Raw genomic sequence first — 18736 nt, 5'->3', positions numbered from 1 at the left:
GTACAAGAATACCGGACTTGGTGGTGTCGTGGTAGGCCATCGGTCTACAGGCTGGTAGGTACTGGGTTCGGATCCCAGTCGAGGCATGGGATTTTTAATCCAGATACCGACTCCAAACCCTGAGTGAGTGCTCCGCAAGGCACAGTGGGTAGGTGTAAAACCACTTGCACTGACCAGTGATCCATAACTGGTTCAACAAAGGCCATGGTTTGTGCTATCCTGCCTGTGGGAAGCACAAATAAAAGATCCCTTGCTGCTAATCGGAAAGAGTAGCCCATGTAGTGGCGACAGTGGGTTTCCTCTCAATATCTGTGTGGTCCTTAACCATATGTCTGACGCCATATAACCGTAAATAAAATGTGTCTTTCTTTCATACAAGAATAGCCTATTCCACTGCAACTGAAGAGGGGCGGGACGTAGCCCAATGGTAAAGCGCTCGCTTGATGTGCGGTCGGTCCAGGATTGATCCTCGTCGGTGGACCCATTGGGCTATTTCTTGTTCCAGCCAGTGCTCCACAACTGGTGTAACAAAGGTTGTGGTATGTACTATCCTGTCTGTGGGATGGTGCATATAAAAGATCTCTTACTGCTAATTGAAAAGAGTAGCCCATGAAGTGGTGACAGCGGGTTTCCTCTGTCAATATCTGTGTGGTCCTTAACCATATGTCTGATGCCATATAACTGTAAATAGAATGTGTTGAGTGTGTCATTAAATAAAATATTTCTTTCTTTGCAACCGAAGAAATCGTAAATGGTTTTCTTGTCACAATCGACCATTCTCGTACAAGACACTCGTATTGTGTTGACGCCTTTAGAAACATTCTAAAGTGTTACAGCTTTTAATGTCTGTTTTTCATCAGCCAACTAATTGATAAGAGATCCAGGGCCTGTGCTTATAAAACTTTTAAGAATCCAGATTCAATCTTTAATGACATCACACACATAAATTTTGTATGGCGTTGTCATGACATTAGTCAGACGCTATTAGTCTCGAGTCTAGACTCTAAATGTTTTATAAGCACCAGGCCAGATCTGTTAAAATGTATATAACTTGTATGTTAATATATTTTATATATTGTGTGCCTGTGTACTTCTCACTCTGTACTGAACCCTTTGATGTCAGTATATACATCTAAATTCCGTCCACGCTGTTCATCAGGTTACGTTCATACATGTATTTTGTTTGCTGAATATTGTTATACCTAATGAAAGTGCTACATTTTAAGAATAAAGGATTTGAGTCGGAAAACAGAATGACCCCATGGTAAAAATGATACTGTATAGAGTAGTTTTCAGGTCATAATGCAAGTGCATTATTTGGGGTTGGATGTAGCTCAGTGGTAAAGCACTCGCCTGATGCATGCTTGGTCTTGGATCGATCCCCGTCAGTGGCCCATTGAGCTATTTCTCATTCCTGCTAGTGTACCACAAATGGTATATCAAAGGCTGTGGTATGTACTATCCTGTCTATGGGATGGTGCATATAAAAGATTCCTTGCTACTAATGGAAAAATGTAGCAGGTTTCCTCTCTAAGACTATAAGTCAAAATTACCAAATGTTTAACATATACGGTAGTAGCCGACGATAAATAAATCAATGCTCTAGTGGTGTCGTTAAACAAAACAAACCTTACTTTTATTTCCATATCTGAGATGAGTGATTTATAAATATTCCCAGCTATCTCATACAGTGTTGTAGGTGTTTGTTTATGGTGAAGAAAACCAATTACATATATTAAAATGAGTTGGTTTTGATAGACCACACTGGGCTCATCATGCTGTGTGGACCTTACTGTCACTAAGTGTGTCAACTGATCACTTCAATTTTGTTTTTCATTTCAGTTTCATGTTCACATATTTTATCTCATCAATCTGTTTCTTCTTTTTGAAAGTTTGTAGTTGTATTTAGTTATGTGTATTTACAAACTGGCAATCATTTACGGTAATATTATACTATATTTCTGTTCCCGGTTAACTATTTCTACTCGTATGAAGTCAACGTATTTAACTGAGAAATATATAAAATAATATACTTATGGAAAAAAATTAAGGGAACACATCGAACTGTAGACAAAGTGTAATTCATTACTAGCGCAGTAATGTCTGTATTTCATACCAAGTTGTAATGTGGGATTGAATGTCTGTAGTGTTGAATGTTCTGCCTATATCTTCCCAGTCAACTTCTGGCAATATGAATTGATTTTTGATGCAATCATTATTTCTTATTGCTATCTTTATTTCTTTCCATCAGTATATATTTTTAATTGTTCAATATATGCTTAAATTTTTTTATTATTTGTTTGATTGAGCACTTGATTTTTATTTTATTGTTTCCATTGTTTATCTTTTTCTGTCCTAAATGCTGGATGTAGCTCAGTGGTAGAGTATTCACCTGAGGTACAGTAAGTCATTGACCACACTAGGTGGATATAACAGGGGTTTTCCTACAGCTGGTAGCCCACATAAAAGGCTGTGGTATGACGGGTGACCAGTCTCTGTAGCAGCAGTAGGTTTTTCTCTCACTGCGTATACTGGGGAGGGACGTAGCCCAGTGGTACAGTGCTCGCTCGATGCGCGGTCAGTGTGGGATTGATCCCCATTGGTGGGTCCATTGGGCTATTTCTCGTTCCAGCCAGTGCACCACGACTGGTATATCAAAGGCCATGGTATGTGCTACCCTGTCTGTGGGATGGTGCATATAAAAGGTCCCTTGCTGCTTATTGAAAAGAGTAGCCCATGAAGTGGCAATGGCAGGTTTCCTCTCTCAATATCTGTGTGGTCCTTATCCATATATCTGACTCCATATAACTGTAAATACAATGTGTTGAGTGTGTCATTAAATAAAACATTTCCTTCCTTCACTGTGTATAGCAAGTGTCAAAATAACCATATATTAGACGTATTTATTCATTTTTAAATGTAAAGATTATATTATGAACAACATGCCAATAATATAATGCAACAAAATAATTTCATTTACTTGCAGAAAAAAAAAAATTTAGTGGGAAATTTTTATGATAATGCACCTTTAATCTTTTTTTTGAATTTGCAATGTATTTAGTTCTGTTCAGACTAAATCATTCACAAATGTCCATTAGAAACTTACAATTACCAGTGACACCAATGGCAACTGATCAATCTTGTGTGTCAACAGTTACACTGACAGTTACTGCCTTCATTCTAGAATATTGTTTTGATGTTGAGAAATCGATGAACTGCAGTTCAAAAACAAGTCTTGCCTTCATTTTTAAAGTCAGTTTTCCAGTAAACCAGACAAAAGTGTCATTGTCCCCATTTGAAGCACAGGCCTTGACATGACAATCCTGTTTTTTGCAGAAGTGATTTTATTTTCCACAAACATGGACATTATCTTTACCAGGCAATAAAGTTGAACATAGTTTTCATCTCCACTTCTGTGTTACTACAGTGAAACCGCTCAAAACTGGACCCTCTGTAAACTGAAATTCTCTCAAAACCAGACCCTCTGTAACCTGGAATTCTCTCAAAACCGGACCCTCTGTAAACTGGAATTCTCTCAAAACCGGACCCTCTGTAAACTGGAATTCTCTCAAAACCGGACATTTTTAACAGTCCGCTTTTAAATACCAGTACAAAAGAGAACCTCTCTAAACTGGATACCCCTCAAAACTGGACATTTTACTTGGTCCCAAGCATGTTCAGTTTAAGGGGGTTTCACTGTAATAACAGGGCGAGATGTAGCCCAGTCAGTAATGCACTCTCAGAATCTCCTGATATACTTGAGTCACAGGATCAAATCCTCTCGGTGAACCCATTCTTAGATTGGTATTTGGTTTTTTATATGCCCAAGTTTGACAGGTTCTATTATGGTATGGCATTGCCTGTCTACACGACTTGTACATCAAAGGCTGTGGTATGTTCTATCCTGCCCCAGAGATATCACCACCTTTAGACTCATGAAAGCATTTAGGTGTAAGAGACTAGAAAAAGACCCACCAGCAAACCAATTCCAAAACCTGATGGAAACTAACATGATGTAGAGGTTTAGCATTGTGTATAAAAAAGAAGTAAAAGCAAAAGCAGCTTGTTATTTGTTTGGCTGCATCCTTGTGGTGTAACAAGGACACAAACTCCAAATGGATGGTATTTTATCTCAATCCTTGGATCATTACTGTGAGCTCTGTCTACACCAGGTTTATCACTTAGAAAGACTAACAAACCTACTTTAGCCACTAATTTGCCACCAAAGGTAGACCTTAGATATAACCACAAGTAGGCGGATACCAAGATATGCCTTCATGCTAAAGCAGTTGATGACACTCACAAGACTGGGGTAAAAGGAGATAATGACATAGCAGTCATCATGCTGTATGACTGCAGAAAGTTTGAGTCGCCACTGTGGATTGATGTTGGTACAGCTGCCAAAAATGACCACAGATATACCAATATAATCACTATTTACCAGATACTTGGCCCTCAGATATGTGCAGCACTACCAGGATTCCATGCATTCACCGGTAGTGACTACACTGGATCATGTGTTCGCAAGGGAAAGTTGAGACCATCTGCTAAGCTGGAAAAGAATACCGAGGTACAAAAAGCATTTGAAGATATGGCGATTGATGCAGAACTCAGTCATATCATACAAAATACCCTGCAAACATTTACCGCTAGCATCTATGGAACAAAGGATACAAGCAAGACAACACTCAATGCCTTTCAATACAAGATATTTGAAAAGGGTTATGGACCAAAGTCAACGACAAAAAATCCGTTGGAGAAGCTGAAGGCCATAATTGCAAGTGCCATTCCACCATGTGAAGCAAAGCTAACCATGCATATCAAAGATGCATCCTTTGTTTCACAAATGTGGGTGAATGCCGATCTCACTGATACAACTGCCAGAAACCCTCATTCCAGATGAAAACGGGATCGTTGATGATGAGAGCATCGAAGAGGATGACATGACAGTATCATTTGATGATGAGGTAGTCCTTTTTGAGGATGAAGAAAAGAAAGAAAGAAGTGTTTTATTTAACGACGCACTCAACACATTTTATTTACGGTTATATGGCGTCAGACATATGGTTAAGGACCACACAGATTTTTTTAGAGGAAACCCGCTGTCGCCACATAGGCTACTCTTTTACGACAGGCAGCAAGGGATCTTTTATTTGCGCTTCCCACAGGCAGGATAGCACAAACCATGGCCTTTGTTGAACCAGTGATGGATCACTGGTCGGTGCAAGTGGTTTACACCTACCCATTGAGCCTTGCGGAGCACTCACTCAGGGTTTGGAGTCGGTATCTGGATTAAAAATTCCATGCCTCGACTAGGATCCAAACCCAGTACCTACCAGCCTGTAGACCGATGGCCTGCCACGACGCCACCGAGGCCGGTTTGAGGATGAAGATTAAGGAAGGTGAAAGTTGTTTAGGCAGGCAATGAAATGGAACCAGACTGGAACTTAAGTTCTGTTTTGATCAATAATTTTCTTTCTGTCTGGTGACTAATCAGAAAAAGTAACCGTGAGTTGAATTTTGATCACATCAGTAACTTAATTTAGATTTAGGGACACACTTTTCGTTTTGACCTAGTCGTGGAGTTCGACTGCATTTAGTATAATCATATACTCACATTCTTTATTCATGCTGTGGTTTTGGAGAAATCCCATTTTTATTTCATGTGTTTTGGCACAGAATCGAAAGTATATCGTGTGGCTTGCAGCTTTGGACAGAATTCTCCAAAATTGATTATTCAAATGAGTGGCCATTACATCACACAGAACCATCACCTATGGACCCTGTGAACTAGCTTGTATCTTAAGTTTGTTATACCAGGCTTTTTTCTGTTCAACCAATAGTACACTCAGAATTTCACTAGACACTGGTGAAAACAATGGGACAAGTACGTATAACTATTACAACAGTTCATACAAAAAGTATCACTGCTATAACACTCACACTGAGAATTAAAGGCAATGACTAGATCAAGTAAATATAATCTTTCATTGTTCAAATGTGGAAATAGTCATATTATCATATTCATATAATATTACAATCAAATAGAAAACTATTTAGTTATATTAATCATACATTTTCATTTCACGCTCATTGCATTTAAAGTGGACTAACTACAGGAGTTGACATTAAGAATGACGGATCTTGTTTACCATACCAACAGAATATATTAATGTTTTGATGTACTCGTGAATGCTAATAAACCTAATATTGGCCAAATTGTTACCTTTGACCTTAAGTGAATTCAGTACAGAGATTTATATTTAAAAATCATTGATCCTTAGTGGGGGTACCCTAAGGAATATTTTGGCATCAGTTTCGTTGATGTACTCAGTCATGCTAATTAATCTTCTAATTAGCGCTAATTAGTGGCAGTCTTAAGTGGATTAAGTACAGGAGATGACACTTAAGAATCGTAGATCTTAATTAGTACATCAACAGAGAAAATTTTAACGTTAGTTTCGTTGATGTACTCGATCGTGCTAATTAAACCTGAAATTGGATGGATTTTGACCTTTGACCTGTTCTTAAGTGGATTCAGTACAGGTTTTGACACTTAAGAATCACTGATCCTTAGTCAGGGTACCCTAAAGAATAATTTGGCATCAGTTTCGTTGATGTACTCAGCCATGCTAATTAAACTTCTAATTAGTGCTAATTAGGGGCGTTCTTAAGTGGACTAAGTACAGGAGATGACACTTAAGAATGGTAGATCTTAATTAGTACATCAACAGAGAAAATTGTAACGTTAGTTTCGTTGATGTACTCGATCGTGCTAATTAACCTGAAATTGGGTGGATTGTGACCTTTGACCTGTTCTTAAGTGGATTCGGTACAGGTTTTGACACTTAAGAATCACTGATCCTTAGTCAGGGTACCCTAAAGAATATTTTGGCATCAGTTTCGTTGATGTACTCAACCATGCTAATTAAACTTCTAATTAGTGCTAATTAGGGGCATTCTTAAGTGGACTAAGTACAGGAGCTGACACTTAAGAATGGTGGATCTTAATTAGTACATCAACAGAGAACATTTTGGTGTAGGTTTGATTGGTGTACTCAACCATGCTAATTAAACTTAAAATTTCGGGTATTTATGAGGGGCGGCCCCTCGGATTGGTACAGCAGATGACACTTAAGAATGGCCGTTTGGGGGTCCCACAGCCCACACCTACATATTCCAGGCCTCAGACCTTTTGTACTCGCAATGCTAATTAAACCTCTCTGGGCTCCTGGTTTATAGGGTAAGTGCCATGAAATCATTGACCAGCTTCAGGGAGACCCAGGACATTTTGTTTTAGTTTGGTCAGCAATAGATTCCCCCAGAGAACTAAAAACTCCAAAGTAAAGGCATTCACATGCCTCTTCTGTGTCCTCAGTGCAACGTACGCTAAGATCAGTGATCTCAGGTACATCCTGTTTTGTGTGACGAAAGTTGAGGAAAACAGTCATCAGCCTCCAGGTTATTGATACTGCTTCAGACCTTGAGAGGAGTGTCTGGAGCAACAACCGAATGTGCCAAGCCCTGTTGGTAGTGGATGGATGATTGAAAAAGAAGAAGGAGTTGAGGTTATTTGGGATCTGCTGGCTTGAAACTGTCCAAAGACAGTACACTACCAAATTGCGTGTGTGTAGCAAACAGACTGCCAATAAATTACACTGATATGTAGACTACTGGACTATGGGGAAAGTACCAATGAGGATGAGGGAAATGAATATGATTATCATATTTCCTGAACATTTTACATTGCTTACAGTGGTTAATTCATTCATTTATACTTATTTTCGTGCTTCTGCTCAATTAAGGTTCAAGCATGCTGTCCTGGGCATACATCTTAACTATCTGTGCTGTCAGTCAAAGACAGTGAGTTAGTAGTTAGTGAGAGATGATTCAGTGTAGTGACCTTACACCTACCCATTGAGTCATCAAACTCACTCTGGCTTAGAGCCAGTGTAATAGCCCAAAATATACCCCCCGCCAAACTATACCTGGGGTCTAAAACAGGCTAGCCCAGAATATACCTTTCTAGTCTGTATTTCAATGTCTGGAGGCTTTTTCCCCATCATAATTTATATATTTTGGGCTAGAGAATATCGAAATATCTTCTAAAATGACTAATATGTGATATTTTAATTTTTATGAAAGCAAAAGTTCTTTTAAAGCATTTATTATTATTTATTTATTTATTTTGTATACAGGTTAGTATTAAAAAATGAGGGATAGGGTTAGGGGTATAAAACAGGCTAGCCCACTTCAACCCCGGGTATAGTTTGGCAGGGGGGTTTATTTTGGGCTGTTACACTGGTATTGCAATTCGAACCCAATACCTACCAGACATAATTGAGGTCAGTTTACAGTAATTACAACATGTTACTATAAACGTTTAGTTAATGTCAGAAGAATATGCTTCAACAGCAGCAGGGAAATGAAATACAATGTATAAAAATAATCAAAAAGTAGTTTTTTTCGTTTGGGGGAGGGGTAAAAAAAATTATTAACAGTTTTCTGAAATGCTATTTAACATTACCACAGGTGTGACAAATGTCATTGACAAGGACTGCTTAATGATAAAGAAGCACTAGGTTGAAATAGGTTGTTTTACCTTGTGTTGGTTGTATTTTAAAAATGATTATTTTAGGGTAGAGTCAGGAAATGGGTTATACTACTTAAAAGCTACCACTATTCCAATGCCATCACATATTTTCCAACTCTAGATATGCAAACCTTGCTAAACATTACTATGAGCCTTATTCCCCAAACTGATACCAATAAACCCTATTGGCTCATGGACTACTACCATAGTTATTAGGCAGTGTACAATAGTTTTGGCTATTACAGCTTTTACACATTAGCTTGCTGGTTGGCTGTCCGTCCATCTGTCCCACATATAGTTTTCCAGATGGTTATTTTTTTAGAATGCCTTGAGATATTTGAAATTTTGTGTATAACTTCATCAATTAATGTTACAAATCCAATTTGACTTTCATGGCGATATACCCATTTTTGACTGAGTTATGGTCCTTGAACTTAGAAAATGGGAGAAAAAAAATTTCCAGACTTTTTTTCCAGAAGGCCTTCAGATATGGAGCTGACATTTTTTGTATAACTTTATCATGTACTGTTATGGATCAAGTTTGACTTTCATGGCGATTTACCAGTTTTTCACAGAGTTATGGCCCTTAAATGTAGGAGATATGAAAATTAGTTTTCTGAGCTTTTGTTTTGCAATGCCTGAAGATATTGAGATGAAATTTTGTATTTATCTTTATCATGTACTATTACTGATCAAGTTTAACTTTCATGGTGATTTACCCACTTTTCACAGAAGTATTTAGGAGATACAGGGGGAAAAAATGGGTTCGGTAGGGGACATGTATTGCTTTAGCAGTACTCTCAGAATGCTTGTTAATTTTAAAAATCCAATATGTTACTGTGGTTTTTACATTACATCAAAATGTTTTGTTTGTTTTTGTGTTTATTTCTTTTGAAAGCAAGACAACTTTAAAAACAGGGTCATTGACTTTAAAAGTGAAAATATCTGGTTTCAAAAACAAAAAATCTGTGGGTCTATTGTTGTTTTTGTAGACTCTTTTAATGAAACTGGTGCAGTGCATTGAACTGTGGCAATTTTCTATCACAGATCACAGTTATTTGTATTATGCTAAAACTAATATTTGTTTTATTGATGTTCCAATTATATAGTATACTGTGTGCTTTAAACTGAAAAAAATATATTAACAATCAAAATAACAATAAACCTCATAAAGATGGTTTCCATCACAATCTCAAAATACAGAGTAAAGAACACAACTAGATGGAGGATAGGCAGGCAGAGACGCTCACCAACTATTTTTTATATGACCTAATTGTACTTAAGTCAACTCTGAGGAAAAATGTATTTGAGATACACATGTATAAACTTCTATTGTATTTATCTTTGATTCTTAGATGAATAACAGATATTGTATCTGATCTTCTCTCCTTTATTTTTTAAACAAGAAGTTCAGTTACACTACATGTATATGTATTGCCAGTGTTTTTATAATTTTATTAACAAATATTATTTTCAGGGATTACGTGCCCTTCTTTGTTTTATTTTTGTGCTACATAGTGTGATAGCTTTGTAAAAATCATTTTTGTATTGATATATTCCTTAATTTCTATAATCTCTTCCTGAGAGTGTAAACAGAGGATCTGTGTATAAACATGTTTAATAATTAAACCATTTTCTTTCTAGTTTTTAGTTAAAGCCATTATTGTATGTCAGTAAGGGCTAATCATAGGCCCGCTGATTTGCTGCAAAACGCGATTGATCCTTATGAAATTGTATTGGGTAAATCTCGGTTTTTTTTCATCAAAATGCGATTTACGCCAATTAAAAAAGTAATTTTTACTGAAAATTAAAAATGGATATATCGCGTTTTGTGCCTAAACTCTTCATATGTACAGTGAAACTCGTCTAATCCGGACACCCTTGAGACCAAGTAAAAAGTCTGCTTTTAAGAGGTATTCGGTTTAGAGAGGTTCTTTTCTGTACATATATTTAAAAAAGGGCAGTGAAAAATGTAGGTTTTGAGGGAATTCCAGTTTACAGAGGGTCCGGTTTAAAGAGGTTTCACTGTGTGTATATATATATATATATATATATATGAAGTATTTGTTGTTTTAGGGTGTTCCAGACTTGGACTCACTGTCTGCTAACTTACAAGAGTTGTGGGCCATGACTGAAGAGGTTGCAGGCAACCAAACCAATGTTCGACTGGGACGATATGAGGTACTTTCTTTAGTCACTTTAATAAACCACTTTCAGTGTTTTCATCATGTGGATGTGTCTCCATGACAGCATTTCTTTGAATACAGATGATATCCATTACACAATGTACCCCAAAATACCTCCTCTTTAGTTGGTCAGCATTATATTTCTTAATATGAAAAAAAGAACTAAGCAATAAATTATGGCTGAATATAAGGTTACAGATTTATTAATTAGTCAAATTACAGGAAACAAATCTGTTTAACATTAAATTAATGCATATTTTGGGGTGAAAATGTAACAGCTAATTATTGCTGAAGACAAATGTTACAGTGGTGACTTTTGTGAGTCAGGTTGCAGGAAACAGACTTTTGAGTTGTTGTTGTTTTTAGATAACCTGATGTATATTTTTCAATTTATTACAGGTTGATGGATGCTATGAAATCAACTTATTGTCCTATACGTGATAGAAAACTGTGCTCAACAGATTTGAACAAATTGTGATGGCATGTGTGTGGCACACAAGTGAAAAAAAGGCTGTGTTTAGGGCATCAACCTTTGTGGTCTTTTCACCAAACTACATTCAGCCATTATGGTTTTTGTGACCGAACTATTAAGAGTTTAGTCTTGGTGTCATCGTGTTCTACTTTTTGGCATCTCTGATGATTCATGTTTTGATACACTGGCTATGTATATGAGGTAAAAAAGACATTGGACCGTGTCAAGATTTGAACCCTGGACAACTCACACCTGAACCATGAATCATACTCTTGAACCACTGAGCCATATTGTTAATGTTCACAATAGTCATCTTGGATTCTGGGATTTGCACCATTCTATCAATATAAAAGATCCCTTGCTGCCTGTCTCCCCATAACACAAGTACACTGGTGGGTGTTCCCTCCCCAAGTATAAAATCCTGGGTATGCCAATGTCTGATGGCCTCAAATAAAAGAAAGGGGCGGGACATAGCCTAGTCGTAAAGCACTTGCTTAATGCGAGGTCGGTTTGGGATCGATCTGCATCAGTGGGCCCATTGGGCTATTTCTCGTTCCAGCCAGTGCACCATGACTGGTACATCAAAGGCCATAGTATATGCTATCATGTCTATGGGATGGTGCATAAAAAAAAATCCCTTGCTGCTAATCGAAAAAAGTAGCCCATGAAGTGGTGACAGCGGGTTTCCTCCCTCAATATATGTGGTCCTTAACCATATGTCTGACGCCATATAATCGTAAATAAAATGTGTTGAGTGCGTCGTTAAATAAAACATTTCCTTCTTCTTCTTCCATTCTATCATGGCATATCCTTTTCAACTACAGTACTCCGTCATGAATATGTCCAATATATGAAAAATATTTTCATTGATGAAACAACTAATGGCTTAAAAATTAATTGACATAGATATCAGAAGATGCCAGCAATGTGTGTGTGCATGTGGGGGGGATAGAGAGATTATTAATTCAGGTTTCAATGATCGGTAGATGGCCTAATGTATATTCTGGCCATCTGTATCATTCCTCCATGCCTACTTTCGTCACATGTAAATATGGTGTGTAGGGGGTGGGTGGGGTAGTAACAGTTACTCTATATATTGTGATTTACATCTTAAATATATTTATATATAAAGCAATTTTATATCTTGAGTAAAAAACTAAACAATTAAGTTTTAACCGATAATGCTTCAATTCAAAACCACCAGATTTTGTTTGTTGTGCAGTTTTAGTGACTACCTTTAAAATTAGTAATGTATAATGTGTTTTATTACCATGATTCAAAATCTGAATAATATGTACTATAATATGCTCTTGATGTACCAATACACTGTGTAATTTTTGTAAAAATGTATTGTCCATTACAAACACTGAAATCTTGGTTATGTCTAGTTCTCGCAATTCATCTGTTAAATTGTGGAAAGCAAAAGAACATCAGACATTACTAAATACATTTTAGTACATTGAGTTGACTGTTATCATTTGAAGGTTGAATAATGAACTTCAACTTGAATCTTTTTTCTCGTTCCAACTAGTGCACCACAATTGGACAAAAGCTGTGGTATGTGCTTTCCTGTCTGTGAGAAAGTGCATATAAAAGATCCCTTGCTACTAATGGAAAAATGTAGCAGATTTCCTCTGATGACTACGAGTCAAAATTACCAAATGTTTGACATCCCTAATCGATGATTAATAAATCAATTTGCTCTAGTGGTGTCGTTAAACAAAACAAACTTTAACTTTTCAACTTGAATCATATATATTACATATATATATTTTTTGTAACAACCTTTCTCAAAATACTGCTGTTAATGCATGTATATTATATTATGAATCATTACACAGGGCAAACATACCGAAATTCCCATACTACCATCCCTGTTAATTTTGATAAGGTCTGTAGCAGCAGGCAGACCAACTGTCATTCCCCACCGTGGATGCTGACAGCACTGCGTCTGTTAAAACCATTTCTGTGATGGAGTAACAGCTTTGTCGGTGAATCTGGTGTCCACATCATTGACAGAAATAGACCGACAAGTAATTATTCAGAGGTTCTGGATACCACCATAATAGTACTTGAACAGCACACGATAAGCAAATCATGTTCCTGAACCTATTGTACCTGTGAAGGCGATTCATTATTGCAATTATCCAATGGAGAATGCTCGAATGCTCAGTGCACTTGGGACTGTTCCATAATTGATCATATCAGGCAGGCAGAGATTTAAAGGGGCAGGAGGTAGCCCCAGTTTAGTTTTATTTAGTAATACCACTAGAGCAAAATATCATCAGCTATTGGATGTCAAACTGTCTTGGATGACTGTGTGTGTGTGTGTGTGTGTGTGTGTGTGTGTGTGTGTGTGTGTGTGTGTGTGTGTGTGTGTGTGTGTGTGTGTGTGTGTACTTTACAACAGACAGAACAACACATACCAACACATGCCTTTGATATACCAATTGGGAGTTGGTTGAAATGGGGGGAAAACTCAGTCAGAGAATTCATCCAGTTTTTTCGTACACTCTATATTCTAAAAAAAAAAATTAGTGAAAAAAAAATCTTACAATGCAGCAAACTGTCCCTTTAAAATATAGGAACATGGTTATTTGGTGAAATACGGTAGGTAGGTATTTGTATTCATCACCCACTATTCTGGTGGCATACTGCACCAATTCACCAATTACAGGTTCAGCTGTACTACTGAGGTCTATATAGTGTGGTTCTACATTGTCTTCAAGATCCAGGTCTGTGTGTCAGGGCTGCATTATTACAACCATATGAACAGCTGGATATTTGCCTACAATGTACAATGTATTGGGTAATTTAAGAAAATATTCCTGGTTCTTGTCACCACCCAAATCAGACATTCCACCACACATGGGGTGAAACATTTTGTACGTACTAAAGACGATGGTCGATTAGCTTACCAAATACATTTCTTGCAGCCCATTTTTTTTGTTACAGGATGAAATACACTTCTTTATTTCGTAGAGCATTATTTTGTCAAGATTTCCCTTCTAAAGGTGAAATTGTCCGTATGACCGCTGTCGACTTTCTCGGAGAGACGATGCCATATTGAACAGTCCAAACGCTGGAGGCAAAAATATTATTAGAAGAATAAAGAAGTCCTTAGGAATGATATCTGGTGTCGGGAGCACAATCTCTAGTGGTACCATGTACATTTTCGTGCGTGTCCCCCTCCCAACCCCTCCCTATGTCTGATAAACAAGTGTTGTTATCCCAGAAACCCCCCCCCCCCCAACCAAAAAAAAATACCACACAAAAAACCCACCACCAAAATCCAACAAAAATCCCAACAACAAAAAACTATAGTCTGAAAAGAAAACGGTGTGACAATCGACCATCTTTAGTAATATGTATGGTTGATGTGTAAATTTTCAAATACTATAAGATGCTTGAATTGGAACCCTCAGTTTTGCTCTTTTTCTTATGCACCAGTCTGACGGGTCGCACATCCAATAGCCGATGATTAATAAATCAATGTGCTCTAGTGGTGTCGTTAAACAAAAAGGGTCGCATTATTATACACCATATTTGAAGGGGTCTTATTATGGTATCGTGTCTGTTCGTGAACTTTACGTTTCCAGGGCAAATCCTTCTCATCAATTCATGTAGGATCACCAAACCTGGTATGCAAATACAAATTGGAATGGCTGCATGTCGCGTACCATAACTAGGTCACTACGACCTACTTTTCTTGCATTACTGCACATTAAAGGAATCCTTGTCCGGGACATATCTTCCGAATCAATTAACCGGCCTCGGTGGCGTCGTGGCAGGCCATCGGTCTACAGGCTGGTAGGTACTGGGTTCGGATCCCAGTCGAGGCATGGGATTTTTAATTCAGATACCGACTCCAAACCCTGAGTGAGTGCTCCGCAAGGCTCAATGGGTAGGTGTAAACCACTTGCACAGACCAGTGATCCATAACTGGTTCAACAAAGGCCATGGTTTGTGCTATCCTGCCTGTGAGAAGCGCAAATAAAAGATCCCTTGCTGCATGTCGTAAAAGAGTAGCCTATGTGGCAACAGCAGGTTTCCTCTCCAAATCTGTGTGGTCCTTAACCATATGTCTGACGCCATATAACCGTAAATAAAATGTGTTGAGTGCGTCGTCAAATAAAACATTTTTCTTTCTTTCTTTTCCTAATCAATTCATATAGGATCAACAAACCTGGTATGGAAATGCAAAGTTTGATGGTGGTTTGTCACGTACCATAACTAGGTCACTATGACCTACTTTCCTTGCATTACTGCACATTAAATTAAATTCTTGTCTGGGACATATCTTCCTTAATTCACATAGGATCACCAATCCTTGCAATGCGAGTACAATTTGGAATGACGCTGTGTCAAGTACTATCAATATAATCTTCCTCAGCCTTCATGAACATTGTTTTTTGTAAATAATTTCAGATTCATTTGACTGAAAAAGAAAAGTGGACGTTGTTTTGGTGCTGTTGTTTTTGTTGGGTTTTTTTTTTTGGGGGGGGGGGCACCAAAAAACAAAACCCCACACTATTTTTGTGTGCAATTTTTTTTTTTTAAAAACCCAATCATTACAGAAATAGATTGTAATGTATAATGATCAAGTTTGATTTTCATGACGATTTACCCATTTTTAACAGTTATAGCCCTTGAACTTAGGGATATCAAAAAAAAATTCCTAGACGTTTTTTGCAATGCCTCAAGATATTAAGCTGAGATTTTGTGTATAGCTTTATCACGTTCTCTCTCTCTCTCTCTCTCTCTCTCTCTCTCTCTCTCTCTCTCCATCCCTCCCTCTCCATCCCTCCCTCCCTCTCTCTCCCCCTCTCTCTATCTCTATCTCTCTCTCTCTCTCTCTCTCTCTCTCTCTCTCTCTCTCTCTCTTTCTCTCTCTCATTTTAAAATTTTGAATACAACATCTGAGAAAATAAACTTTAATCATGCCATAAATACAAAATAAAATAATTAAATATTTATGTAATCATTCATTGTAAAATATGTTATAGTGAACTAATATATATCATAATATATACCGGTAAATGTTAACTAATATATATCATAATATATACCGGTAAATGTTCTTAAGTCCAGAATACCATTACAACTTATGAATGGGCATAACAACAATATGTTGTTGATCTTATAAGACCTAAACCATCCCAATACACGGGAGACAATATATAAGTATCTCTCCCACTGTGCTGTCACAAACATCCTATCCCATACAGGGTTTTTTTACTTCGTGTGGTGGAATTCTGTATTCCAGCCACAGCTGTAATTTAACCTATAGACCTAAGCTATGCATATTGATTGAGGAGTTAGCCTAGCAGGATCCGTAGCCTAGCACGCAGTGGACGCATGGACATCGGGCACTGGCAATTTGTCACATAGTGACTGAAGTCGTGTGTCAATAATATCTATGTATGTGAACAAATGGTATGTCCAAGGCAGCCCCCCCAAAAAAGAATTAAAAAAAAATTAATAATAAACTACTGTAAATAAAGCATGTATAACATTCTGTCTGCATTCATTCATTGTAACACATAGGCCAGTGGTAAAGCGATCGCCTGATGCATGGTCGGTCTAGGATGGGGCCCATTGGGATATTCTCGTTCTAGCCAGTGCACCACGACTGGTATATCAAAGGCCGTGGTATATTTGACATCCAATAGCCAATGATGAATAAATCAATGTGCTCTAGTGGTTTTGTTAAACAAAATAAACGATGACGCTAACTGACTTGGAATTTTTATTTATTTATTTCCCTCCTAGACTGCGCAGCTCACATATCACCAATAGTTGGGGGTTTTTTGGGGGGGGGGGGGGGGGGGGGGGAGCATGTTGTGAAGTATTTTCTCACAGACAAGCAGAACTTTCCAGATCCTCTACCTCAGTATAAGCAGCATAGTTTTATTAATTATTATTAAACCATCTAAATTATTATATAACATTATGTGCCATTATTTACTTAAAATCCATACATGACTACAAAATTTTATATTCTTATTTAAATATTCTTACTTATGTTTTAAAATGTGAAATGTTCTTTGTATTATTCATATATAGGGCCCACATAGGCGTACAGGCTCCCATTTCTATAAGTTGGGTGGGAGGCTGATATTTTTTGCCTGAATGAAACAAAAGTGCCCTAATCTGGACTACAACGTTTATTCATATTAATGTTACTACCAAACAGCTATATAGGGTTGCAAACGAATCGCCATGCATTTTTACATAGGTTACAAGTAACGTTTTGGTTGGAATAATAAAAATACATGCCCGAATTTGAGGATTTTCTCCCATTGTCTCGTACGCTTATGTATATATACTCTTCAAAAAAAAATAGGGGAACCAGAAATATTAATATCAACTATTAGACCACAGACATCCTGGTAAAGAACGTTCAGGTCTGTTTATCAACACACTGAAACACATTCCATAGTTTGTGCATGCATCACGCAGTTGCCCCGTACGCGTGTGTGGGGTGTCATTCTCGATTTTGACAATTTCCAGGAAGGTCCATTAATCACTGTGGAATATTATTTCTGTCAATCTTTTTCATTCTGTTGATCATACAGTTGTTATTGTTTTGTTTTTAGTCGTTTATATTGTTTGAATTTGCGATTTACTGATAAAAAAAACGTCAAATTTCAAATTTCACTTCTGACCCCAAACATCCTTCAAGATCTTTGGTGGTCATAAAACCTACTGTAATAATGAACTACCGGTTGTAATGTTTGCCCAATTAATTCCCTATTATCATATAACCATTCCTCACAGCTAATATACCTTACAATTTTGGCAATTGTACATTCTTATTAGAGTTCCCCTACTTTTTTTTAAAGAGTATATAAAGAAATACCGATAGATTTAAACATCAATACTACTCGTAACGCATAGACCAGTCTAGTGAACGTTGTTCCTGTTCAGCTTGACGAGAGTGTTTATCAGCGTGCATATCGATTCTTCCCATCGGCTTAAAACTCTTTTATGATAGTTCACTGCTGAAATCCATCGTCTTTAGTTCAAATATGACGTAACGCTAATTTTATCAAAATTATACCACCACCCCCCACCACCACCACCCGACTGTAATGCTTCATAATGTTAGACATTACACCCCCCAAATATTAGGCTACGCTTGGAGCTTCCCCCTTCCCATCCACAAAGAAGTCATGCCATGGGTTAATATGACTTTAACTTACAGTTTTTCGATTTGGGAAAGCATTTGGGACGTAGCCCATTGGGAATGTGCACGCCTGATGCGCGGTCGGTCTAGGATCGATCCCCGTCGGTGGGCCCAATGGATGTATTTCTTGTTCCAGCCAGTGCACCAAGCCTGGTATATCAAAGGCTGTGGTATGTGCTGTCCTGTCTGTGAGATGGTGCATATAAAAGATCCCTTGTTACTAATGGAAAAATGTTGCGGGTTTCCTCTCTATGACTGTGTCAAAATGTCCATATGTTTGACATCTAATAGTCGAT

At 37.5% G+C, this 18736-nt stretch overlaps 1 protein-coding gene across 4 annotated transcripts in view; it reads left to right on the top strand.

The window, feature by feature from the left end:
- LOC121367760 (nicolin-1-like) overlaps nucleotides 1-11834 on the top strand; it is a 47301-nt gene extending 35467 nt beyond the window's left edge. For all 4 annotated transcript variants that reach the window (XM_041492113.1, XM_041492112.1, XM_041492114.1 and 1 more), the window contains 2 exons: nucleotides 10670-10774; nucleotides 11179-11834. In XM_041492113.1, the coding sequence (XP_041348047.1) occupies nucleotides 10670-10774; nucleotides 11179-11220 (147 nt within the window). In that variant the 3' untranslated portion in view covers nucleotides 11221-11834. The remainder of the gene's footprint in view (nucleotides 1-10669; nucleotides 10775-11178) is intronic.
- Nucleotides 11835-18736: the final 6902 nt, after the last annotated feature.

Source organism: Gigantopelta aegis, chromosome 3, assembly GCF_016097555.1.
Source record: "Gigantopelta aegis isolate Gae_Host chromosome 3, Gae_host_genome, whole genome shotgun sequence".
NCBI lineage: Eukaryota > Metazoa > Mollusca > Gastropoda > Neomphalida > Peltospiridae > Gigantopelta > Gigantopelta aegis.
The sequence above is the reverse complement of the archived record's forward strand: the minus strand, read 5'-3'. Positions and strand labels throughout refer to the sequence as shown.